The sequence below is a fragment of the Alexandromys fortis genome, unplaced genomic scaffold (assembly GCF_014885135.2).
Source record: "Alexandromys fortis isolate MF-2015 unplaced genomic scaffold, M_Fortis_MF-2015_v1.1 scaffold_19, whole genome shotgun sequence".
Taxonomy (NCBI): domain Eukaryota; kingdom Metazoa; phylum Chordata; class Mammalia; order Rodentia; family Cricetidae; genus Alexandromys; species Alexandromys fortis.
In genome coordinates, this window is record NW_026067890.1 from 3,037,843 (window position 1) to 3,065,250 (window position 27,408).

The window sequence follows — 27,408 nt, forward strand, 5'->3', positions numbered from 1 at the left end:
TTTATGCCCTCTCTGTCACTGTGACAATGGCAGTGTATGAGCAAAAAAACTGTGGGTCCTACCTCTCGGCAAGTTGTACGTGTGAAGCTATGTCTGTGCTCTTGGGAGGGGAGTGACCACGTTAATCTTTCAAAAGGACATTTACTTCTTGTGTCACACTGCCAGCATAGGGTGGGTGACAGAACAAGAACTTTGCTGCATGCCCAGTACAAGGCCATCAATACACACTGGGGCGATCACAAAATATTTTAATTTTAACAGTAATGTGCATTTTCATCCACTGTTTCAAAGGTGCAACCCTTAACAATCAACACCGTTTCTTCACACACACACACACACATACACACACACACACACAAATCTACTGAGTGGGAAGGTTAGTGACAGTCCTAGTCAGGGGACCAGAGGAGTAGTCAAGCCCCTTTATAGCCTTGGAGCAATTTCCTGAATGAAGTCTTACATCATCATCTATCTTTAGAGTAGCCACATTTTTGTAAACTGGCAAGTCATTCTTGTACATTTAGAGGCATCTTACTTTTACTGGTCAAAACTGCCTGTCCTATCCATCACTTAGAGTGATCTGTCAAGCGTTCTCTGAAATAATTATTTGTCGAGTGGTGTTTGTGATTATGTGGTGGTCCATCTCACATCAATTCAACCTTCCAGAAATTCCCAGTGCTATTACCACTCCATCCTCACCCTCGGTCGTCTGCCAAATTAAGGCCGCTATTGCTTGGGGCTTATGTTGTATTTCCCTGAAGACAAAGGCCTACCACCAAAAGCCAACAGAACAACCTATTAAAATGAATGAACGCCCCAGAAATCTGGTAATTTCACAATATAATGAGAAGGGCAGAGCTCTTGAAGTTGTTTTCCTTCCCTTGCCTTGTGCACACGATATTTTCTCTGCCTGCTGGACTGACTGGTTGGTATGAGCAGGTCAGGGTGGCTTGAAGGTATTGCCTAAGCGGGTGTGCAGAACTCACTAGGCATTGCAGAACTGACTCTCTGCATATGTATAGCTCCTAAGCTACTTAAATATCCGCGCACACGTGTGAATAGCTATGTAAGATTGCATTTGGTGTGCCTGTGTTATGATTCCGTGTGAGTCTCCTGACCTCAGAGGAATCCCTGCAATTCCCTGAACTCTGGAGTTAGGGACATGAAACACATAGCTCTTTCCGCCTTCCCTGGTGACTGGTACCCCTGGGTCCCAAGAATCTGCAATGCCTCCTCTCTCAAGCAGCTAATCAGAGGAGACTGAGAAGATGAGAAAGGAGATACGTAGAACTTGGGAAGAGCCGGTGTACCTAAGATGATGTCTCCGAATCTAGGAGCCTTGATTCTGCGGCTTTATTTACAAAGCCTTGGAAAACTGGAGGGGAAGCAAAGCTATCCAGAATATAAAATCCTTTGAGATAATTTTTGTCATCATTCTGGAAGCCACACCGCCCAGCTGCTGTCCAGCGCAGGGGTCACGGAGTGCGGGAACTGTGAACAGAGGCTGCAAGTCTCAGGCGGCACCTGGACACTTTGCGCTTCGGTGGGCTTTGCGCCCTGAAGACGTGTCCCCGCACCATCTTCCCAGGCGCTGTGCGGGAGGTCTGAAACAGCCCAGCTGGTGCCTCGAAAGGGAGTTTCTAGAAGCTCCATCTCTGCTGACTCCCCTCCCCTTCGGATTTTGGATTTTACCCCCGCCAGGGAGCTAGCAGCTGCAGCTCCACAGCATCCACCCGCTCTCCAAGAGGACCAGGTGCCTCCGACGCCGCTTTCCGCGAGCCGGCCCGAGGGCTTGACCCCGGCGCTGCGGTGTGGCGGATGCTCCCGTGTCGGGGCCGGGGACTCCCCGCCCTTGCGCGCGACCCCGCGCCCGGGCGGGCGGCGCTTGCGGCGGGCAGGGGGCGGGTAGGGCAGCCTGGACTCGTCCTGGGGTAGCCGCCTCCTCTGCATCCTGCCCGCGCATCCCAGAGCCCAGCCGCATCCTCCGCCTCTGCCTCTGGCGGCTGCCAGCCTCCGCCTCGCGCCACCTCGGCCTCCCGCCGCCTCCGCCCCCGCGCCCCCGGTGGCTGTGCCTCGGCGGAGCCCTGAGGGGGCCTGTGGCTCGTCGGCCGCCCGCTCGGCTCGACTTGGCCGGGAGGCGTGCATGCCCCTGCTGCCCGCGGCGTTCATCAGCAGCATGCTCTATTTCCAGATGGTGATTATGGCAGGGACGGTGATGTTGGCGTACTACTTCGAATACACGGACACGTTCACTGTGAACGTGCAGGGATTCTTCTGCCACGACAGCGCCTACCGCAAGCCCTATCCGGGCCCAGAGGACAGCAGCGCTGTGCCCCCTGTGCTCCTCTACTCGCTGGCTGCTGGCGTCCCAGTGCTCGTGGTAAGCCCAGGGCTACCAGCCCTCTCTTGCTTTCTGCAGATTGAGGATCCTCCAGGAGGACCAGGGTACACCAACCTTTACCATCTAAGTTTCTCCAACTTGGTGACAGCCCTCTTCCTCCGGAGGACATCCTTCTGGGGATCACGGGGGCGGGGGTGAGAGGGAAGCCTGCAGAGCTGGGTGGCTCAAAGACAGGGGAGAGCTCTGCAGAAGGTGATGGGTGGGTGGCGGGATGCAAAAGGGGTGAGCCTCTGAAGCGAATAGACTGGATCCCTTCTGTGGCCCTCCCTAGCTGGTTGGCCTCCTCCTGGATTTTGCTAGGAAGTGGAGCAGCAGCCTGGGGTGGGGTAGAGGAGTAAGATGCTGGGCTGGGGAAGGGATCCCTGCCCAGTCCGGGCAGGAGCAAATGCTTCTGTTTTATCCCCCTCCTTTCCCTCCAGATGAAAGAGCCAGGTGCACTGAGCTGGAGATCAGCTCACAAGTATCTAAAAATGTCTTTGGGCATCTGTAAATGAAGAGGCCTCAGCAACAGGGCTTTGCTGGAAAGCAGGAGCAGAGGCACCTACATCACAAGAGCACTTTAGATTTATTTAAAGGCTATCTTCTCCCTGGTCGGCTCTAGTGCTTGCTTCTTCCTTGCTAGATTTATTGACTCTCTCTCTCTCTCTCTTCTCTCTGGTGTGAGTGTGAGTGTGTGTGTGTGTGTGCATGTGTGTGTGTGTGCATGTGTGTGTGTGCATGTGTGTGTGTGTGTGTGTGTGTGTGACTGTCCAAGTAGGGGGAGAGGACAAGGCTATGTAGATAGGCGCTCTCTCTCTCTCTCTCTCTCTCTCTCTCTCTCTCTCTCTCTCACACACACACACACACACACACACACACACACACACACACACACGGCATGTAACTCTTGAGCTAATGAATATAGCACAGTTTGCATATATGAACACAATACAAAGTTCACTGTAGGAGATGGCTGATATTTCTTTGGAGACCGACTGCACTATGGTTCCTCTACACTGACAAAATACCTGAGGTTCCCTTCTCATGAAGCTCCCTCTCCTTTCTACCCTTCCTCTCCTCCCTCCCAACACAACGAATAAGAAGCTAGATAACAGAAGGGCAAGGGAGCTTGAGCTTTCATTTCCCACAGCTGAAGGTATGAAGTTGTAAGTGATCTATGGCTCCCATTTTATAAGATTTTTGTCTTTGCTTTGGCCTTCAGGGAAGCGATTTAAGAGTTTTCAAAATGAAAAGTTCTTATCACAGAATGGCAACAATACAAATAAGCCAAGCCAGTTCTAGATAGCGTCAAAGTAGCTGTTTAACAGGCCACTGCACAGATGACTTCAACTTTAGCTCTAGCACAATGGTTGAGCCTGGGTTAGAACTTCCTTCCCTTGGAATATCTTCAGTTTGATTTTGTTTTTGACATTGGCTTTGCTAAAATGTGTCAGAAATCCTCAATGCAGTTGCAAGCTCCAGTTCTCTCTCTCTCTCCTAGTTTGAAAAGTTGCCAGAACAAAAGGTGTCCTAGTTTCTGGGGTACTTTTTGACTTTGCAGATTCTGGGTTTTTAGGCACATGCTTTCTAGGAGATTAAGTAGCACAGAGAATTTTTTTTTGTAATGGAAAAAGCCAATTGCTTTGGGGTCATTGATTTATCTGCAACCATAATCAATATGTTTGTCTCTGTAATTGGCATTCAGTTTCCTCAGTAAGATAGCATTGCCAGCCTTGGACCATCCATCCCTGGTGGCAAGAACCAGTTTAGAGTTGAGAATACATTGGCCCAAGACTTCTCACTTTGGGGAGACCTAGGGAGAACCGAAGGGGATAATGGAGCTAGCTAAGCACCACTGAGTGGAACTGAACTACTTTAGGCATGCGCTTTTATGGAACAGCCTCTCCTTATATTAGAGGAAACTGAGGTTCAGATACTAGAGTGGAGATATCTGAAAGTGACAACAATAGGTAGAACTGGTGTTCACATACACAGGAACTAGTGCCAAATGCCATGCTTCTGCTTTCAAAGCTGGCTGCTGGAGATGTCATGGAGAAACTCACAAACAGAGATTTATGAGAGGGGGGGCTCCAACTTGGCTTTCTTGTGTTGTCCTCCAGATATGAATTGATTTAAAAAATTAGTGTGAAGAAAAGATATTGGATTTTGGATGGTTGTACTTTGCTTCCCTTCCTCCTAGGAATAATAAATTCTGCTACCACATGATGAGCCAATGCAGCAATGGCAGCTTGCTTCTCCATTCTTCGAAAGAACATGGCCTTTCGCATACTCTCTTCTCATAAGAATGGCAACAATGTGAACAATACCCAACCACGGGGAAGATAGAATTTTATTCTTGAATACTCGAGTATGTTTTCCACATACTCTGGAAGTAGCTGTCATCTCTGAGATCTATCATTATTATTTTCATAAGAAATTTTTCTGGGCGGTGTTGTCTCATGCCTTTAATCCCAGTACTCAGGAGAGAGAGGCAGGTGGGTCTCTGTGAGTTTGAGGCCAGCCTGGTCTACAAGAGCTAGTTCCAGGGTAGGCTCTAAAGCTACAGAGAAACCCTGTCTCAAAAAACCAAAAAAAATTAAAAAAGACATTTTGTTTTTAATTTAATTTTATTATTTTATGTAGGGTAATGGACTTCCAACACTGGAGTTACAGATAGTTGTAAACTGCCATACGGGTCCTAGGGATTGAACACAGGTCTTCTTGAAGAGCATGCAGTGCTTTTAACCACAGAGTCATCTCTCCAGCTGTTTCATAAAACCATTTTGGGAAGCAGGGGCTGAGAAAGATTGTGTGCTCAAGGACCAAAGTTAAAAGGTTGCCTTAATGGTTTCAGCCCTAGTCTTCAGTCTTCTAAGTCTGTGCTTTTTCTATTATCAATTATTAATTCAATCTGATCATAATCATTATTCTAATTAAGTGCTTCAAGCTCTTTCCTTGTGTCATATTTAGTGCATTTTGACTTCTAAGGTTCATATTTATTGATTTATTGTCTTACCTTTTTATGTGTGTTCTTAACCTGGAGCGTGATTTTAAAATCTCTTCAATATTTCTACCTGTGGATTATTTTTTATTTGTCCAAAAATTTAAAAGCTTGTGCCTTTTTGGACTACATTACATTTATTTATTTTCCTACTTATTTATGGGCAGGAAGAGAGGAGATTTCTAAATATAGTAGGCACTCTAAGATGTGTGATCTTTCCCTCAGTGTGGAGACTGCAGGCACATGACTTTACCTGGGTGAATTTTAGGATTGGAAACTTTACTTGCTGTGAAACCTTGAAATTTTTATTTAAGCTTATTAATTCTCAGTTCTTTCAGTCACAAAATTTTGCATTTAAATTACTTATAATATGCAAATATCATTTTCTCTTCATGATTGATACTTTCTCATAGGTTATTGACATGTGTATTGTAATTTGGGGTGCTGGGGATTGAATACAGGGACTGAGGAGGTTTGTTCCTAGCTCAGCATTATTATTAATAAAATAGTGGTCAGGAAAAGTTTCCTGGATCCTTATGTTCCAAACATTTGTCTGTTAGAGCAGCTGCTCTAAGGGTAAGTTCAGACATAAACTACAGTTGCTGATTCTAAGTAGTTTACGGTGGAATTTGAAAAATTCAAGAAACACACTGGCAATTACAATAATCATGGTATGCTTGGCTGGGTGTGGTGATGCATACTTGTAAAAGCAGCATTCAGAGGCTGAGGCAGGAGGATTATCAATGTGAGCTACATAGTGAGTTGAAAGTTAGTCTTGTCCTCAGAGTAAAACCCTGTATCCACAAAACAAAGCAAAATAAAACAAACAGCCAAGGATACAGTATATTTGTAGATTCTGTCAGCTTAGCATATTTAGGGTCCTTAGTTTAGTCCCCAGCACTGCAAGAAAGGAAAGAAATATGTTGATATGTAGAGACATATGTATATGTACATATATGTGTGTATATAAAAGACATCTGCTGATACAGGGAAGGTCAAGATCACTTTCTTTTGGAGGATTAAAGAAAGACTTCATGAAAATACTTGCATGTGATGAATGCTTTATCTCTAATTAATTAATTAACTAACTATTTTTTGTAAGTGTCAATACCAAGAGCTTTGTGTAATACTCGGAAAGTGCTGTACTGCTGAGATGCTTTTCCAGCCCTTGGGATTTGAGGGGTGTACCTACAGCTTCATCTCAAGAATGTTGGAGACAGATGATGACAGGGGTTTCCTTTCATTAAGTCTGTCCTTGGATAACCACTTCTGTGTTGTGCTACAGAATACAGCACAGATAAGGGCATTGGAGAAGTCTGGACTCTTAGTCTGGCTTCTTTTACTAATTAGCCAGCTATTTTGATGAAAGTTTCTTATTTCATAAACCGGAGATTAAAAAAACAATAAAACAAACAAAAAAAACCCTTAATTTCCTGCTGGGCAGGGTGGCTTATGCCTTTAGTCCTCCCAAAGCAGACAGATTTCTGTGAGTTCCAGGCAATCCTGGTCTATATAGTGAGTGGCAGGCAAGCCTAGGATACCTAATGAACTCTATCTAAACTAAAATGAAAGAAAAAAATCATCCCATGAAACTAAAATAATATAAAACCACATCTAACTCCCGGAGAACTAATGCATGCAGAGGTTCAGATTCGGAATTCTCTTGCTTGGGTGTAAGTCTATTCTGGTATTTTCCAGTGGTAAGAACTTGAGCCAGTGTGTCTCTCTGCCCAGCTTTCTTCAATGATAAAATGGAGGTGTTGTGGAAGTTGGCCTTGTGGGGCTTTTGTGAATGTACAATTAGTTAATGCGCGTATGTGGTAGATTAGTGGCCCTCTCTATGCCTCTGTGGATCGCTTTACTCAGTACCACTGTGAGAGTGCTCTCCTCAGATACATGTCCCATCCTTACAGCCGTTTTTATCAATGGCATGTAAGAAGTTCAGTGAGAGATCATTGTGTCAGAATTTAGTTAATTAAATCCATTAATGCATTTCATTTGCACGATACAATTATGAAGGTGACTGAGACATAGGGAGTTAGATGGCACACCCGGAGTCTCCTGATGACAGTGCCATTCTCCAAAGCCTGTGCATTTACCTCTTTTGTTAAAAATCTTTACTCTGACAGGCTAACCAGTCTTTTAAGATTTTTAGTCACAGTGACTCAATCCAAGAAAGTCAACATTTTTCTCAAACCTTTTGTCCTGAATTCCATTTTCCCTGGTTTGGTGGTAAACTGTGTGCCTCACGGTAGAGAATAGTCTCCATGTGTGATGTAGGAAATTGTTTTGTTTCCTGTTCTGCTTGGAAGTGTTGCGGAGAGGTGGGTGGCAGCAGAAGGGATTCAGAGTTGTGTGGTTCTGCTTTGAAGCGTGGCTATTATCTCAGCTGTGCACACTGAGCAGGGACCATAGGCACCCACATTTGTGGAGATCCACAGTCTCCTGGATTTGCAGTCTGTGGTGCTGGAGAGGTGAGGTGCCTCCTCTAAGGCGTGTTTCTTAAAATAAGAGCGGCTTAGCACTAGACAGTGCAGTGCCATGCATGTGTGGAAATCGGATGTATGCTTATACATACACAAGGAAAGGTTAAAATGTTTGTTTTAGGAATCCCTAAATGGGCTATTCTTGCAGGGAGGGTCTGAGAGTCTGAAGCCCTACTAATGCCTTTTGTTTTTCTTTAGAAATTGCCGCTCCTATCCATTCACATTCTCCCTTCCCCTTTCTTCCTCCTCTTTCCTTCCCTTTCTGTTTAAAAAGTAATTCTCTTCGCCCCCCCACCCCCTTTCCTTTCATCTCCACTCATTTTCCCACTGATATGGTGGCAGGAAGCAGAAGCCCTGCTAGCTTTCTCCTGCTTCTCTCTCTCACTTGCTCTTCCTCTATCTTTTCTCCTTTCCCTCCTCCTGTTATCTACAAGTCATCCTTGTGACATTTTTGAGACATTTATTGTAATTGAAATATGTGGAGTTGCTCCACCCTACCTTTAAAAGCTTTTATGAGTGACAATTGGATGAGGGAAAAAAAACATTTTGGAGACCATGTCACTTCATAAATACAAGGAAGAGACAGTGTGAACAGGTCACACAGGTTGTGTTGCTATTCATGATTGGCATCATTTCTAGCTCTATTTTGTCAGACTTATGCATGTATATCATGACACAAGAAAATGAATATGACTTTTACAATCTTTTTACTGATTTTTCTATACACAGAATGGTATAGGTAAAGAGTTAGTAGTATAAAAAGGTCTAACTAATTATTACAGACTATTGCTCTAATGTATAATGCTGGCTTCTAAAATATTTTGGTAACTTTAAATGTTTTCAAGATCCTTATTAAGAATCATCTTGTTCATTTCTGTAGTTTTAAATAGTTTGGGGGAGTACACGAATGCCTTTGTGTACTTCATGAAGTCTTAGGTTTTTTTTTACCCAACCAAGCAGAAATCTGTAGACTTTTTAAATGATATAAGGAATTTATTATATACTAGGTCTGCTGACTGGGCTTCTAAATTATAAGAAAGAAAGAAAGAAAGAAAGAAAGAAAGAAAGAAAGAAAGAAAGAAAGAATCTCTACTCTTCAAGAATGCATGCCATCTGAGTAAAAATTATACCTCTAAGCCTCAGTTCTCTTGTCTATAAAGCAAACATCAGGATACATAACATGATCTCATCCATGAACTAACAATGTCTGTGCTAAGTGTTCAGTTGGTGGTAGCTGTTTTTCTACAACAAATGCCTGCTGTTCTTATTGATAGCATGGGGTAAAATGACATCGTGCACACTTAACCACTTTTGAACAAATGAGCTAAGCCATTTCCTGTGCACATTAATTCTTTCAGATAGTGTGTGCAGTGGCACCTCTAGGGTGCTTTAGCCATTCGCTTCAGTAGGTAAATGACATGTTGAAGACCCGCACCTATTACTTCAAGTCCAGTGCTCTGGTAGCTACATAGAGTTGGCCACTAATTTGATTCATAGCATATATGACTGCATTCCTAGCAGCAGAGAAGAGTTAAAGCATATTGAATTAATATCAGTGTGTTATTTGCCCTATGCCCACTAATGCAGAGTCTCAGTGAACAGAAATTGAAAAAGCTAAACATTGGAAAGGGGAGTTTAAAAAAAATCAATGTTCAAATATATGAACTCCCTTCATATTTAAACCATCACAATAGCCAATAGGATTTGATTTTTTCAGGTCTGCAATCTCACCCACTCACATGGCAGAATAGGCACTGATGTCAGAACAATGACCCTTACCTAGAGTTAGGAGGATGCTTTTAACACTTCAGAAACTCATGGAATATTATTAGGTTAGAAGAGATTTTAAAATATGTAAAATAGGATTTTATCAGTACTATTTAAACTGTTTCTGAGAATGGCAGTTTTCACTCAGCAGGCTGGTTATATTTTCAGTCTTATTATGACAGATGTAGTTTGAAAATCATTGTCAGCAAAATTACCATTTTAAAGGGATAAAAACAGAATTACATTTTTTTCAAAACAGTTACATTTAAAATTTTAAAGACAGATTCCGTGATACATATTTCTCACTGAGAGAACATGTATGAATAAATGAGTATGTGTGTGTAAGTGTGTGTGTGTAGATTTATAAGGGGTTTGGCATTTAATACATTTGTAAGTTTTGTATGAATTCACTTTTATCCACTCTGTGTCTCATCTCTCTGATGCTTCTTCCCACTCCAATCCAGCTTTCTAGAACATTCTTTGCATCCAAGAGGTAATCTCCCGACTTGTATCTCTTGCAAATTACAAGTTGGATATGAATTATGACATTCAGGTCATTTTGTTCTGTGGTTGATAATGCATTATTATCATATTTCCATCATTAGATTTTGGACATTTCAAAGTTAGAATATTGTAAATTGACTTGAGTCAGTTTTCTTTGGTTGAATATCTAGGCTATTTTTGATAAATAAGCTATCAAGGCACTCATTGAAGCTGTGGTGATAAAGTTATAATGAATTTGAATTCAAATAATAGGCCAAATTCTGCTGAGCTTTCAGTTATTTAATAGCTTTCCATTACAGCAGGCAGAAGTGTCCAAATAACTTGTAAGTTCAATGAATCCTTAGCTCTAGGTCCTCAGTGATGACTTAGATGGATGAAATGCTGTCTGAAGGGTTAGCACAGCCAAGATGGGATTGGATTGACACAGTCCAAATCAACCATAGATCTTCTAAATTCATCAGGATAAAACCATTAGGGAATAGAATAGACCACACCAGAGTCTTAATCCTTGCGTGTTCAGGTATGGGAATATAAGCCCATTCACATCAACTGAATTTTTTTTTTCCTTTCACCAGTGAATGCGCATTTTTAGCAATTCATCATGGTAATTAAAAGCCAGTCTTTTCATCAATAGAGAAAACCCCTTTTTTTTCTACCCTCTTTGCTAATTAAGCCAGCCATTAATTAACATACAGATAGCAAAGAGATTTTGGCAGCTTCTTTGAAATAATAAGACCTGTTTTAATTCTCTGTCACTGGGACAACATACCTGAGATGAATAGCATTAAGGCAAGAAGGATCCAGTTTGATTCATGGTTTCAGTCCACAGTCACTTGGCTTCTGGGCCTGGGGGTTAGGGGAAGGGCAGTGCAGCAAAATGAAAGTACATGAAGGGGCAAAGCAATTCACCTCACACTGGCTAGGCAACAGAGACAGAAAAAAGAGTGCTTGCATTTATAACAAAGCTCTGCTCCAAAAAGCCATTAACTTATTACTTTATCAATGGATTAATCTTCTGTGAGTTTGGAGCCCTCACGGTCCATTGACTTCCTAAAGGCCCCAGATCCGCACACTGCAGCACCAGGGACCCAAGCCTTCAACACATGCTCTTCAGGATAGATTCATGAACCAGATCATAACCATACTTGTGACTGACTACTCTGGACTTTGAACTTGGCTAGCATTTTAGCAGACCATCCCTGAAAGTAGCGCTGATATCAATAAGCTTAATAATATGTACTAATTCATATCACATACATCATCCTAGACTCAATTGCATATGCCATCACCTAAGGACTGGTTCTTCTCTAACTCATTGTTCTCAAACATATGCTCAAGATACCTTAGGTAAATGGTGGCATGCAAAATCATATTTATCTTATTAGCCATTTCCATATTTTGCTAGCTTATTTATTTCCTGCAAATGTACATTATGTGTGGCACACAGGGTATGGATGCAGAGATATTAAAATAAGTGCAAATGGGGTAATAGAAAGCAGGACTGTGAAAAGTTACTTCTCTTCAGCCACTCTGTGCTTCCTTCTCTCCTCTCAGATTTTCTTCCCCTGGACAAATACGTAATGAATAGCTTCCATGGGCGTCATACTTTGAAATAAAGTCTTTAAGAAGTCAAAATCATTGTTGCAAAAATCCAGGGATTTATTATGTTTCAAAGCAAATTTGGAAATAGTTGAAACATTATGGGGTAGTGAAGTAAACACTTTGCTTATATATCTGCATATTATTGAAATAACTCGTGGCCTCTCTCTGCTAATAGAAGTCAGATTTGTGTTGATATAACCCAAAACCTCTGTGTGTTTCTCATACTTGCAGTATTGACAGCAGAAACTGTACTTTGTTGAAATCGTCGTTTTAGATTTAGCCCCCGTCCGCTTGGGTACATAGAAGCATCTTGTCTTTCCAGAGACCTCATCAAAGCCGAATGTCACGATCTCACAGACACTGAAACCAAGCAGGCTCAGAGAGATGCTGCACCGGGGGATTCATCTTGGAATTTCAAATGAACTCCTGACATTTTCTATTGAAAGAGGAAAAAAAAAAAAGACAGTATCTTTGGGTTGGTGACAATGACCTCTTCCTTCCCATGTGCCTGGGCAGTATTTGCTTAGTTACGAAAATGAATGAAGAGCCTTAGTCATAAGTACGTGATAGCTCTCTTGCTCTTCCACAAAGGGACATTTGTTTCCTCTTCTCTCTGGTTTCACATCACATGGCTACTTGGGGTCCCCTTGTTTTTCTGGGTGAAGTCTGGAATACAGATATCGGACTCTAGAAGATGCTTTATCCAAGCCACACAATCAGTCTCTTTCTGGCCTTACATTTTTGGGAAAGGTTTGTGAATTCAGTGTGAAATGGAACATGCATCCTCATAGGCAGACCTCTTCAGCCATGGAAGTGATCTTTTATTTTTGCCTCTTAATTTTCTAATGAGTTGCCATGGAGATGAAGTGACTTGTCCAAGGTCACTCAACTAATGAGCAGATTGCATAGGCAGCTAATATGTTTAGATTGCGTAATGCCTATCTAGTATTGTTGCAACTGCGACATACGTACTAATCTAGTGTTCTTCTCAACATTGGGGGTGACCCTATTGTATCTCAACTTATAGATGAGAGCATAGTATCAAGGCTCAGAAAGAGGGAGACACTAACCTATGACACACAGCATGGAAGTGGTATGCCTTGACCCGATGCTTTTCCTGCCCTAGGTTTTACTTCTTTTGGAAGGATGAAGGCCACCTGTGGTGAATATCTTTGCTTTGCAGTGTTATTTGGGAAAATAAAGTTCACACTCTGTTTATGGTAATAGGTTTTTTTTTTTGTGTGACTTTTACTATTGACCCCAAAGATTCTACTAACAGTGTGTTTATAGTTAACACTTGGGATCTTAAAGAGGCAACCAAAGATGAGAAAAAAGAGGTTGATGGGTTTTTTTGTTTGTTTGTTTTTTGTTTTTCGAGACGGGTTTTCTCTGTAGCTTTGGAGCCTGTTCTGGAACTAGCTCTAGTACAGCAGAATGGCCTCAAACTCACAGAGATCTGCCTGCCTCTGCCTCCCGAGTGCTGGGATTAAAGGTGTGTGCCACCACCGCCTGGTGGAAGAAGAGCTTTTAAGGGGCTGGAGAGCTTGCTCTTTGGGTAAAATACTACCTTCACGTGCACAAGATCCTGAGTTGAGATCCCATGTACCCATGTAAAAATGTTAGTTGGGTGTGACGGTGTGTGTGCCTACAAGCCCAGTGCTGTGTGATTGAATACAGGCAGATCCCAGGAGTTTCCTGGGCAGCTAGCCTAAGCAATATGGAAAAATACTGGTTTATAGAGTAATGGTGGCTCAAAAACCATGGTAGAGGGCAATACAAGAAAAATACGAGACCAACCACTGGCCTCCACACGTGGATAAGCACACTTCCTCAAATATGCACACATGTATATCCCCCGCACACATACATGAGCTCATACACAATGAATAAGTGAACAAACGAACGGATGAATGAATGAATAACATTGGAATCTAAAATCAGTGTTGGGTCTATGCTACTTTTTTCTTTCCCTTAATGTCAACTATTTTCATACAAAAAGGAAAGCCCCATTTGGAGTTTAACTGGTAGCTGAATAACAGTCTATCCAGTTTTGATGAATGCATTTTAAATTCTTATGCTATGGTTTTGACAGAAATAACCGTATCCCTGTTATAGAGAATATCAGATACAACCAAGACATTGCCTTTGCCATCAGGTTTGGAACAAGAGGATAGAAAGGAGATTCAAGGGTATAAATATGTTTAGGGGAAATTATAGATGTTGTAGATGTATATTTTGAGCTCATATTTTTAGAGGATACACCGTTTTTAGTGCCAGTGTCAGAAAAATAAAGACAATGCTTTCCTGGTCTTATTGCCTTTCTTGGGGACCAACCGAGGCTTGAGGGTAGTTCTCCACAATGCTGTGCTCATATTATTCTCCCTGCTCCTCATTTCCTTATGTTTCCATATCCTCATCCTTAGTTTAGGCAGCTTCAGGGCCATCTCTCTGATACATCTTTCCTGGATGTTTTTAGTCAACTTAGATCTGTTATTCCTGTAATTTCCTTTTTACACAATGTCCATTTGTTTCATGTCTTATACACTTTCACCCCTAGCCAAGTAGAACAGGAATTCTACCACTCCTCACACTATCTTCCTCATGAATCCATTAGCCTCAGATAGAAACAGAAGCTTCTACTGGTCCATTACCACATCTGTGAAAGGAAAGAGTCAATATCTTCCCATAGGCTGGCTTCTTGGCTTTCTACACTTTAAGCTTGAGCCTAAGGCAAACTCTTCTAATTGAATTTGCCGTCTTGGAAGCACATGACTGCTAAACACTTAATTGAATATACCCTATACAATATATTACAAGGTCACACGGTTGGTTACACATTTGATTTGATCGCACAAAACTTATTGGCTGTCAAAACATTATAAATTCCTACAGGGAAACAAATATGTTTTATAAATATATATGCTTCTTGCTCAATGCCTAACAACCCTTCAAATGAGAGCAATAAATAATTATTTGTGTATTTTAAAATAATATAATTAAATATAAATTATAATTATTTCAGAAATCCTCTTTTTATTCAATTCTTTAGAACTAAAAATATTTAAGAATTTTATAGATAAATACGATATATTGCATTTTAATTATATCTATTCCCACATGCCCTGTTCCTTCCAGACACTCCCAACAAATGCTCCTCTCAATTCTGCCAACTTCATGGCCCACTTTTGTGACCAATTGATTCTAGTTGCTGCTGTTTGTATGCACATAGGTATTGGGTATTCTGCTGGAGCTTGTGCAACATTCTAGGAGCCATGTCTCCAAAAAAAAAAGTTATTCGTAGCCCTCAAATGCCAATTGCTCATCGTCCATAGGTGGGATCTTGGATATTTGTTTTGAACTATTGTTTGATCTTGTTCAGATCTTGTGCGCCTAACCACAGCTGCCGTGGCTCTTTCATGCCCAGATGACAGTAGTTCCAGAAGTTCGTCATAATTTTTGTCTTTTGAAAACCTTTTTCTACCTACCTCTTCTACACTGTTTCCTGAACCTGGTGGGTGTGGTGGAGTAGATGTCCCACCTAGGGATGAACACTTCACAGTCACTTACTCTCTGTACATGGTAACTGTAAGCTCTTTTATCAAGCATGAGGGATTTTTGTTTATTTAAATTTATTATTTATTTACTTGAGTGCATGTCATATTATGATAAAATGTGCCTAAGTGCATTATCCACTCACAGATATTTAGGTTGTCGAGCCCAGGTTATTTTCCCAAGCTCCAGATTGTTAACATTTTACTTTATTTTGCATCATGAATTTTAAATATTTTTCCTATGTGTGTTCATTTAACTTTTCATTTAATCAAAGTTATCTAGAATGTACTCTGAAAGTAAACCTCATTTCCATTAAGTGGAGAATATTTCTAATACCTCTAATTTTTCATTTACATCATTATGGTTTTGCTCTATAAACACTATTTAATTTTTTGTTTTAAATTATAGCTAGCACTTTTAAAATTATCACTGTAAGAGGACTTTTTTTGTACCTGATATTTTTTGAAAATCAAGTGAGACGTTTTATGCATTTTAATATACTTAAGTTTTTTTTTTCTTAACTAAGCCAGAGGTGCAGGAAATATCGATCAGTAGTATGGTTAGTACTTGGCTAACATGCATGGGCTAGATTCTTAGTATATGGATACACATACACACACACCAGGTGACCTAAGATTGCATCATCATTGCAATCTTCTTTTGCAATGAATTCTTCAAAATTCATTGATTTAAATTATTAATTCATTTTACATCTGAAAGTTCTATGTATGACAAAATTAGAAAACTGTGTGTCTTTGCTCATATGCATGGGATGTATATGGATGTGGAAGCAATAGGTTGTTGGTAGGTATCTTCCTCAACCAGTTCCTCCTTAGCTTTTGAAGTAATGTCTGTCAGTGAATCTAGAATTCATGAATTCTGCTAGACTAACTGGCCAGCAAGCTGTAAAAGTCCTTGTTTCTCTGTCTCTCGGGCTCTGATATTATAGTGTGATTTGATTTGCCCACACTGTTTTTCTGTGAGTGCTTTATATTCGAACTCAGATCTCCATCCCTGTGCTGGAAGTACTTTACTGACTGAGTCATCTCCCCAGCTCCAAAAATACATGTTGATGGTGTTTTGATGCTGCATTCAGATAGCTGGCAGGGGTTCTAAATGAGACGAGTCAGTATTTTAGAGTTGCACAGGATTTATGAAACACGCTTTATACATTTTTATTAGTGATCATATATTAAGATGAAACACTAGACTCAGTACACGGCACTCTTTTGAGAAGAGTTTCTTTCCTTTGAGAGTGATAAAAGAATTAGTGGTACTTTATAGAATGACAGTAATGAGGAAAGAAGGATTCAGTGTTGCATGGGCAAGCAAATCACACAATTAACTCGGGCAGAGCTGGGAACATGAAGCTAGCATTTTAGTGTTTATGGATTCTCTTACTAAAATTCAGGACATCCAAATTAGACTGAAACACCAAGTACGTGGAAATTAATTCTCCACTTTCTCAAATAGTTGCACATGAAACCTCCGAATAACATCACGTCATAGAACACGGCATGGTACTCAAATGTATTCCCACATGTATTCATTAAAAGAACAACTATTGGGTCTTTCCTTGGATAAAGGTGTTTTATGTGTGGTTAATGAGTTTTACATGCTCAGACATGGAAGGCAGGATCCCTGGGCTTGCACATTTAGCTGATCCTGGCAGAGATATTCATAATAGTGTAGGAGGATGAAGAGGTGGGGCGGATGGAAGAAGGAAACATGAAGGCAGAGGATATGATTGCTAGTCAAGGAAATGAAGGAAAAGGACTCCAAGAAGATGGTGTGTGTGGTTGTTTGGGCCAGAGAGGAACAAGGCAAGACTGGAAGAGGAAAGTGTTTCCAATAGTAAATGACTGAGTACAGAACAGGTTTCAATGTACCCTACATTCCAATGGTATTTGAAGGCCATAGTCCATAACTACCCTGAAGAAATAAATCTGTACTACACATTCTTGCCTCCTGGCTTCACCTACACATCCTGGCCTACCTGTTTTTCAAAAGTAAATTTTTTTAAAAAAAATATTTATTTATTTATTTATTTATTTATTTATTTATTTATTATGTATACAATATTCTGTCTGTGTGTATGCCTGCAGGCCAGAAGAGGGCACCAGACCCCATTACAGATGGTTGTGAGCCACCATGTGGTTGCTGGGAATTGAACTCAGGACCTTTGGAAGAACAGGCAATGCTCTTAACCTCTGAGCCATCTCTCCAGCCCTCAAAAGTAATTCTATGTCCGTGACTGATTTAATTTAGTAAACTACCAAGAAAAATAAAAATATTAATTTTCAGTCTTAAGGAATCTAGGAGAATATTAAGCACATGGATCTTGGCTGCCAAATGTATTTCAGAAATAATATATTTTTGTCTTTATCAAATATAAAATGCCACTGAGAAACAAAATTTTCAATGATTAGTAAGAAGTTAACTTCTGTGACATATATACGACGTGATTTTCAATTAATTGTTTCAACATGGACAACGCTGAAGCTAAAAGATAAATATTTGTACAATCCTAATGGTTATTCTGGGAATGAACAATTAAATTAAATTGGTTCTGTTATCTTATTGCTATTGCTGCTTTGCTTCTGTAGTTATTAGTTCATCTCCACGCGAATTTTTCCAAATTGCCTAACAAGTGTGCTCACCTGTGTACTGTCTTCAACCATCTCATTACAAACTGAAAATTAAACTGTACACAATTCCATACCATTCTAGCACTTTGAAGGCCTGCTACAGAAGTTCTTTCAAGAAAAAAAATGAAAACGTATGTGAAGTACAGCTGTGCTATCCTGGGTAGGTGAAAAATAGAGTTTTCTAGGTTAGAGTATCAGGGATTAAGCATGCTTAGCTTTCTTGAAAGATGCATTATCCTTCTAAATTTGGTCATCTAATTAAGATTCCTGTTCACGGGAAATTGGCTTCAAAGAGCACGTGAAAAACATGTTTTCACGAGCACACCTTGATTGGATTCGTTAGATTTGCATACACTTTATAGTGGGAATGTACTGGTGTCGTGGCTTCTTTGGCTTAGAGAGGAACACTGGAAGGAGTCGGAAAGGAGAAATGTACAAAAGTTTGCGAAGGATGCATAGAAAAGTAGTGGCAGAGTGAGAACACACCTCAAGGAGCAGAAGCAGCAAAACGCTCTGACAGTATCAGCAATCCAAGACCAAAAGGCTGAACGCTGAGGAAAAGAGATAGATGATTCACACAGACCATACAGTGTTGGTGTTTCTTATAGCAAAGGTGTTATAACAGTCTTGGTGCCAGAGATCGGTCTGATCATAGAGGCAGAGGGAACCTCTTTTGTTTTCTGGCGCATGTAGGCCAAGACGAGCTTGCCGGCTTGGGCAGGTGGGCTTCCGAGAAGCAGTTCTAACAGGGATATCAGCAAGGAGTGCTGATCAGGGGCTAAAGAAGGGAAGGAAATTGGAGATGGAACTCTAGAAGGGTGAGAAGAGCAAGGCCAGGTGGTGATGGCAAGAGCTGAGAAATGGAGGCAGACACCTGGAACCTGGCAAGGTTGATCAGAGTGGGAGGCAAAGTTGGGCTAAGAGAGAACAGACTGTGAGATGAGGTTCCAGGCAGGCACACGCTCTGGGATCTCGGGCATCACAGACCAGAAACTGTCCTGAATGGCAGGATGCTGCAAGAAGAGTTGGAACGGAACCCAGGTAGAGTTTAAACAGCAGATAGGATGTAAGTCAATTACCGAGGCTTTTATTTAGTTCTAACCTTCCGGATTTGCAGTTCCTGGTTTAGAAGGTGTCTGTCATTCACCCTGGCATTCATCTAGATTATGACAATGTAATAATGAGAACAGAAATAACAAAGACTTGCCCATTTTTAAAGATGACATTTTAAAAATGAGAGGTGTGTGTGTGTGTGTGTGTGTGTGTGTGTGTAAATGGGTACCTGTGCAGGCCAGAAGAAGATAGCAGATCTCCTAGAACAGAGCTGAATTTGCAGGTAGTTGGTTGTGAGCCGCTGGATGGGAATGCTGGGAACTGAACTCTGGTTGTTTGAAGGAAGTCTCAATAGCTGAGCTCTTGCCCCACTCCCAGGTTATCCCATTTTATGGCATTCTCTTACTTGGAAAATATGTGTGGCATAGGTATAGCAGTCACTTAGTCAAAATAGTGACCGAGAAAAATTTGAGTTGTTCTGGTTGCAGACAAAATAGTTGCAAAGCTTACATGAGAACTTGTTCCGGCAGTTCACATATCTTTGTTAGGTATTTATCAGTGAGTAAGAAAGGAAGACTTATAGTTCATGAAGTGTCCAGATGGATTAACAAATAACCTCCCAAAGGGATAGCATTTCCAAACCAAATTGTTTCAGTACCAAGGAGAGGACTCAGGAGTGGATCTCACGCCCCCACTTAATGAACAAACACCAAAGGGAAGTGCTGTGGTAGCCAGAAGAGACATCCATTTAACAACAGCATATTTCAGGATATCTTGTTAAGTGTGTTTTGATTTGGTTGAGAGGAAGTGAGAAATAATATTTGTTAAGGCAGATTTAAAAATCAGACATGGCTGGGCTTAATTTAATATTTCCTCTACTATTAATCAGTATAATGGGGGTGGTTGGTCACTGAACTCGCTCCTTTCCAGTTTGATTGTAGTGGCGTGTTCATTGTATAAGAGCATGTGTTTTGGAAGATATTAATGGGGAAAGGGATTTAATTTTCATCCCAGCTATGCCATTTTCTTTTTCTGGCATCCCTCCTTTATAGAAGAAAAACCTACAACCCACCAAACACTAAGTAATTTGCACAGTGTTAAGTAATTTGAACCAAAAAGTCTTCTTGACTCCATAACCCATATTTTTCTCCATTGACAATAAAGGTTGCATTCTTGGCCTCTACTTGGGGTTTTACAAGGAAGGAGTATGTCTATGTTTCATTTAGTCAATTTCATTTTAATGCTTTGTGGAATTTTTATGAGAAGAAAGAGTCTCAAACAAGTGAAGAGGGCAATAATTGATGTGTATTTAAAATGAATTCCAAAGGAATTTCAAGCCAACAATACTGGAGAAGATTAAAGAACAAGAATCTACACAACATCAAATGGCAGATGCCTTTAGGAGGCATGGCACTAGCAAAGATGTACCGGGCCTACAGGTATAAACACAGTCAGAGAACAAGTCAACGTGACATTGGGATAAAATGAGCAGCCACATTAGTTTATGTACTATGAGAATTTTGAATTAAAAGAAAATTACTTAAATTCATTAAGAATATCAAGTTGAATTGGAATGATAGAAAACTGTATGTTAGTCCTTCAGTATTCTCTTGGATGTGCTTATATTTAAATATTATTTTGCATGTTTTTTGTCAAGTTTGCTTTTTATGAATTACTTTCTCTTTATGGTGGATACCAAATGAGTAGAAAAGATAAAGATGGAAATTTTAGGACTTGTGAAAGAAGAGACTCCTCTGTATCTGGGCAGCAATGAAGAACACAGCTACTTTAGCTTAGCTAAGCATTGCTGAGGCTAAGCCATAAATGTAGTCCAGATTGAAATATGTGGAACAGTAATGAGAGGTTTCACCATAGGCATTGAATGACAATGATATCAATATAAAATATTAAAACATGAAATATAAAAAAATCAATATTGAAATATAAATAAAATTGGATCATCAATTCAGCATACCTAGTGACACATTTTGTAAATTAATCAATGAATTGGTTTCCATTCTTCTCATGTCTCCCTTTCTTCCTTCCTCTTTCCCTCCCATCTTTTTTTCTTTCTTCTCATCTTCCTTCCTTCCTTTGTTCCCCCTATACGTCTTTCTCTCCCTCCCATCTCCATTGCTCCCTTTCTTTTTTCTCTGCTCTCTTGTTTTTTCAGCAGTTGTTTGACATATCCATGCCAGGAACTGCTCTACATTGCAGTAAAACAGCATTAAAATTCCAGAGTCAGAAAATCATCATTGAGGTAGAGTCAGTGTGAGTGAATGTTAGTGGAATCCAAACTGCTGACAGGCCAAAGTTGAAGAAAACCAGCAGCTTCATAAGCTTTATGTAAAGTTATATTAGAGGTCTATTTCATAGTTATATCATCAGAGGTGGTTTTGTTTTTTTGAAAGTATATTCTAAGATTTTTCTTCATGCCAGTTTCTTGTCTTTGGTGAGTGGCTTATGTAACTTATTTGCAAAACCTTTCCTAAAGCTTTACGCTGGTGTGTGTGTGTGTGTGTGTGTGTGTGTGTGTGTGTGTGAGAGAGAGAGAGAGAGAGAGAGAGAGAGAGAGAGAGAGAGAGAGAGAGAATATAACATATGATGTGAATAGTCTGTAATAACATTTATTAACAGGTCTACTATAGACCAGAGGATAAGTCTTTCTTTCAAGCACATTCCAGAGACAAGTATAAGCCTTATAGGGTGACTAAACTAGTTAAAAACACACCAAAAAGAAGGTGTGTTTAAATAATGTCAGATGAGGAAGTGTGTGGAAGGATATGACTCACAGGAAAGAATTAATTGAACTTGCTGCATTCCAATATTTTGTGAGCATAAAAGGTCATTTATGAATCCTCTGTGCTAGACAACATTATAGTCAAGATAAAATGGGTTAGAAATTCTAGAAACATTGTCTGTGCCCAAAGAAATATTGAAAACATTGACTTTAGGTAGGAAAGAATTAAAATGTAGCTCAAAGTACAAATTCTGTGAGCTAATTTTAAACTATGTAAGGGTAATGAATGATAAATTGTTACAGATTAGACATCAGATATGATCGACAAGTCAGAGTAGGATCTAATAATTCAGGAACATGAGTGATGTCAAGACAGTTCATAGAAACCCCCCACCTGGTACATCTAGTTTCTTGTACATTTATTTTATCTATCTATAGCTATATGCCCAGTTGCTTTATGAACTCTCCTTTATGGGACATTTTGCTTTTTAAATACCAAGACATTATAATGAGGTTGCATAATGGACAGTTTTATCGAAGTTTTTCTCAGATTTAATTTTGTATTTGTACATTCTTGGAAAATTGATCAGCTATGCAAGCTCTAAATAAAGCCTCTAAAGGTCTGCCGATGACATTAACACAGCTCTCTCCTGAGGTGTGGCTCCTTCAAGACCTGAGATGGTTTTAAGAAGCATGGTAACCATGCCATTATTCACAGCTTTTGGATAGGCCAGAAGATATGATCAGAGCGAATCCAGACTCTGAAACCCAATATAAGTTTAACGCAAATCTCATTGAAAATTTTATACTAGCATCATGAAAACTAAAAAGCAATAGAGGAAATTAACTTACGTATTATATTACCAACTTTATATATCCCAAGCATAATTCCAATCTATAATCAAAATAAAAAAATATTGCTTGGTTCCTTTCCATTCTTTTGTGTGTGTGTTGGGTAGGGCTTTGAGTCTTCAGAAGCCACTTACACGTTCACAATTTCAGTGTGCATCTGTCCCAGCAGAAGCTCAGTGCCTGGTAGCCTGGTGCTCAAGGCTATTGGCAGTTGCATTCACTAGTCTAGTCTAGATTCTTCCCTTCAGTGTTTTAAAGAATTTCAGTGGCTCACTGGTTCACTTTAATGTAGATTCGGGGGAGTTAAAATGTTATTTTAAATCACATGTGATTTTTGTCTGTACTTCAGAAGACATCAAAACCAATTTTTAATGGAACAATACTGTGCCCATTTTAAATACATTTTTAAAAAGGACTTCAAATTATATACATATGTGCATACATCACACACATACACTACTAGAGCGTTTCTACACTTAGATTTGAATCAGATGACATTATAAATTTTCTTTTCATATGTCTTCCTATGAGAGGAAAAGATTCACTCGTGTATAGATTCTTCTACTCTCTTTTTGCCTGCTCTGGGCATTGCAGAAGTTGTGAATGAATAAAGGTTATTCATGCATAAATTAGGCATCTTGCTTTTTGTTCTTAAAGGGATCTTATCTTATTTTGTCTCTGGCATGCATTATTTCAGACAGTACCCTGAAGACTGTAAGTGTGTATATTTTATGGACCTACACTGTTCTAGTTATGTAAGGGTCATTTAATACATAGTTCCATCTACAAGTGACATTTTAGACATCTCACAAGCTTCACAATGCTGTGGAAGAATTGAGTAAGAAAATTACAAATCTTCGTGTATGCTGTCCACCATTGTGCTCAGTGGCTCAGTGGGCCAATCTATTTGTTCTGTGTTGGCATGGTAGAGTGTGGATCCAGATCTCTCTATATGCTGGAGATAAGGGATGCCTTTCTCCTCCTTTAGTTTTATTACAGGTCTCTGGTCATGTTATCATCAACAGGTTTCACCTTCTCCATTTCCTGCAAGTAACTCTCTCAGAAGTTTTTGTCTCTATCTGTGCTTAAATCGCAGTGGTATGCTCTCCCATTAGATAGATGGTAGGGAAGTCAGTATTTTATCATCTCTAAATCCATGCAGGTATCTTCTTCTTGTGAGTAAGGCACTATCACAAATGTTTTTTTTTTTTTTTATGGGCAATTTTATTCAGAATGCAAACATTGGTAGCAAACGCACTGTTGCAACCTTAAATGGCTTCAGCTCATTTATATGCATGAGTTCACACTTCTCTCTGCTTCCTGTTCATATCCAAGTGCATGAATCACATGCTGCAATTTTTGTCAATGGAGAGGACAATGTAAAATCTGTCTTTCATTAGCTCCAATTTGCAAGTATTTTCATTTGCCTCGATGCTTTTAGGCAAAAAAAAAAAAAAAAAAAAAATCGAACTGGATCAAAACCTATCACGTGTCTGAACAAGATGAGGTAGAGGCCCACTGAGAAACTTGGTGGAATGGATAAAGTTGAAGGAGCTTGGTTAGGACACATTTGAAGAGTAAACACAGTGAAGATATAGAAACATATCCTTTCCCAGGATGCTCTCTGGATAGCTGGTCTCTTCAACAAAATATAGACTCTGGAAGGAATAGCTGCAGAACAAAAGGTATTCTAGAGAAAAATCTGCTACAAAGCTTTAGAGATAAAAATGGAACATACTGAAAGACAATGGAATGTAGCTCCCAGGAACACAAGACTGGGAAATACTAAGAAAATCCTTTGCTAAATAAAAGACTATTGGCAGCTCTGTAGCAAGACTTCAGTGACAGGGTAACAGATAGGAAATGACAATAATGATCTTAAAAGATGAGGTACTCATGATTCTCCTGAGCCTCTGCCTTCTTCAGCAAATCCTACCAGCGAGGGCCACCACAAATGGCACTGTGGCACACACCTTTAATCCCAGCACTTGGGAGGCAGAGTCAGGTGGATCTCTGTGAGTTCGAGGCCAACCTGGTCTACAAAGTGAGTTCCAGGATCTCTAGGATGGTTACACAGAGAAACCCTGTCTCAGAAACAAACAAACAAACAAACAAACAAACAAACAAAAAAGAATAAAAAGAAAGTTCAACCTGAACTAGGAGACTGGAAAATGAATCTTAGAATTGGCACTGGCACAGAGTATATAAATCTCTCCTTCCTAAGGACAAAGTTTTGAGATCCATGAAAGCTGGAGCTTTGCTTGATGATGGAGTAATTAATGTATTTTATGCCTTCATTTTTGTGACGAGTGTAGAGGATGGGTGGTGCAAAGCGAAGGATAAAGTAGGACGAAAGCCCTGCAATCCATTTCAGATTCTTCCCCTCCTACTCCTTGCCTAATTGATCCCATCACTCAAATCGAATCCATTGTCAGGTCCTTTAAGGTCTTTCTGTTTGGTTCTGGGAGTTACTTCATTGATTCACTCAGCAAGGCTTTCTGAATTGCAAAGACAGTGTGAAAAGCTTCCTACTCTCACCATATCAGACTTTCCCCTGCAGACCAACAGCTGGCAATAATCTCTATCCCTGAATGTTTACTTCTTCGGTTTATTGCAATGCTGAGTGGTCAGGACAGGCCCTTCCTCCTGAAAGTCTGCCCACTATTTCCATAGTTCTCAACTGACATTCCTGCATGGTGATCTTGGTTCTTGTTTTATTTAGCACTCAAATGTAGATTATACCTCAAAATTTATCCTTCTTTCCCTTTGCTGTCGTTATTTGCTAACATTCCTTTGCTTTTCTGCTGCTGTAATCCTGGCTTGTTATTTGGGAAGAATTACTGTGGTAGCTTCTATATGTGTTCTTTACTTCTCCTCTCCCCTCCTTTCCTCTGTGTGGATTCTTCTGGAACATAGATCTAATCTCCCCTTCTCTGAATTTGCCCCGTAATAGGTATCTTCTCCCTGCTGAGTGTCTCTCTTCATGACTGAACAAAGGACTAGTCTAAAAAATCAAACCCAAGCATAATGATATCCAGTGGAACTAGCATTTTCTGGATCCAAGACATTTTAAAACAAAAATCCCTGTTTTAGAATCACTCAGTGCCAACAAACATCTTCTGCCTCATTGACCTGTATTTCCTCAGAGCTCAAGCCTTAGAAATTGCCAGTTGAGTAGACAGAGCCACAGGGTCTTGACACATTATTTATACTTTGGGGCTGAGGGTAGCCCAAGTTCACTGAATGCCGTTTCTTCCTGAGTGGTATAACAATTGAACAAACCAAAACTTTTTGAAGAAGAGGGATAAGTAAGAATGTTTATGTAAATAATAATGTCAGCTATTAGTTGCAGTTTTAGTTTTATAAAATCTGAAGAATTTTTGGATGTTTTAAATTGATTTTACTATTCTAATGGTATCATGGATTATAAAAATGTATGCTTAATAAACTTAAAAGTTTTCAATATTGCAAATAACAAGTTCATTTTAATAGCACTTTAAGTTAATATGAAAAACAAAAAGTAAGATTGAAAGAAAACCTGCTTGTGATTTTAATATCACCTAAAATTGCTGGCCAGCAGTCTATGCTCAGCATTGCTCATTACGTGGATTCTTTCCCAGTGATTTTTGAGGGACAACTTTGCCAAGTATTTTAGTTTTAGGACTCAAGTGTTTGCATGATTTCAAATTTCTGTTATAACTATCTTTTGATATTGAACCACAAAATTCTCGAAATGTCTGCCAATTGTGAAATGGATAAGCAACAGATCAAAAATCTGTAATTTTTGAAATGTCCTGAAGCTCTCAGGTGAGCTTACCAAATGAGAATGCTCCTGAGTCTACGGAGAACACTTTCTGATAAGTAAGCTCAGGCTTAACACTATGCAATACCACCCAAGGCCAAGACTAAGGTGGAAGCAGAGAATTGGGGGTAGTTGTTGGGCCCTTGCACAATGGTTAGTGCCATGCTCTGAAATGGGGACCTGAGAAGCCTTGTCACCAAGAAGTACAGGTGGTCCTGGTGGGAGGTGTTAGAGACCACACTCTTTGTGTCATCATGAGAAGGAACCAAAACTAGTTACATGCACAAACATAACTAGAAACATGGTTGTTTCTAAAAAAAAAAAGTAATAGTAGGGTCAGGGTAAATAGCTTCTATTGCCCTCCTTGGGCATTGCTGTGCAGTTTGGACTATAGAGCCAGCGGGCCTGGACATTTACTTTATGTTCTCATCAATACTCTAGCTAAGAGCTGGAATATCATTACTCTAAATATTTTGACAGCTGGCAATGGGACTAACCAAACAATTAGGCTGTTTTGAAGGATTAAAAGGGCTGAGTAGATTGATTTCTTACCCAAGAGCCAGTAATTCTGATTTCATAGTATTTTTTTCCATGAATCTTCAAATAATGGGAGTGTGAACCAGGACCTAACAAGATGGAGAAGTTAGGGAATAGCTTAGAAACTTTGTCAACTTGGAGGAGGGAGTGGGCTTCAAACTCACTTATTTTTTTTTCATCAGTTAAATAAATATCAAGTCCTTCACATTTTTTCCATAGGCTTCTCCTGTGCTGTTCACCATGCATGAACAAACATTTAGTCAGTATCTTCTTTGAAAAATAGTACTAATTTATAAAATTTTGAAATAAATATTTGCTTTTCTTTCATGTTTATTTTTTGAGGATTTCTACATAAACACTATACGTAATCATTTCTATCACATCTCCCTCCTCAGCCTCATGTGTCCTTCTGATTTCCTTTCAGATTTGTATCCTCTTCTCATTTATTATTGTTACATATGTAAACACATATATGTATATATAA

At 39.9% G+C, this 27,408-nt stretch overlaps 1 protein-coding gene across 2 annotated transcripts in view; it reads left to right on the top strand.

The window, feature by feature from the left end:
- Positions 1-1,932: 1,932 nt before the first annotated feature.
- The window catches only part of Plppr5 (phospholipid phosphatase related 5), a 95,035-nt gene continuing 69,559 nt past the window's right edge, over positions 1,933-27,408 (top strand). The window contains exon 1 of one of the 2 annotated variants that reach the window (XM_050138205.1): positions 1,933-2,380. In XM_050138205.1, the coding sequence (XP_049994162.1) occupies positions 2,144-2,380 (237 nt within the window). In that variant the 5' untranslated portion in view covers positions 1,933-2,143. The remainder of the gene's footprint in view (positions 2,381-27,408) is intronic. The other variant, XM_050138282.1, reaches the window with a different exon arrangement.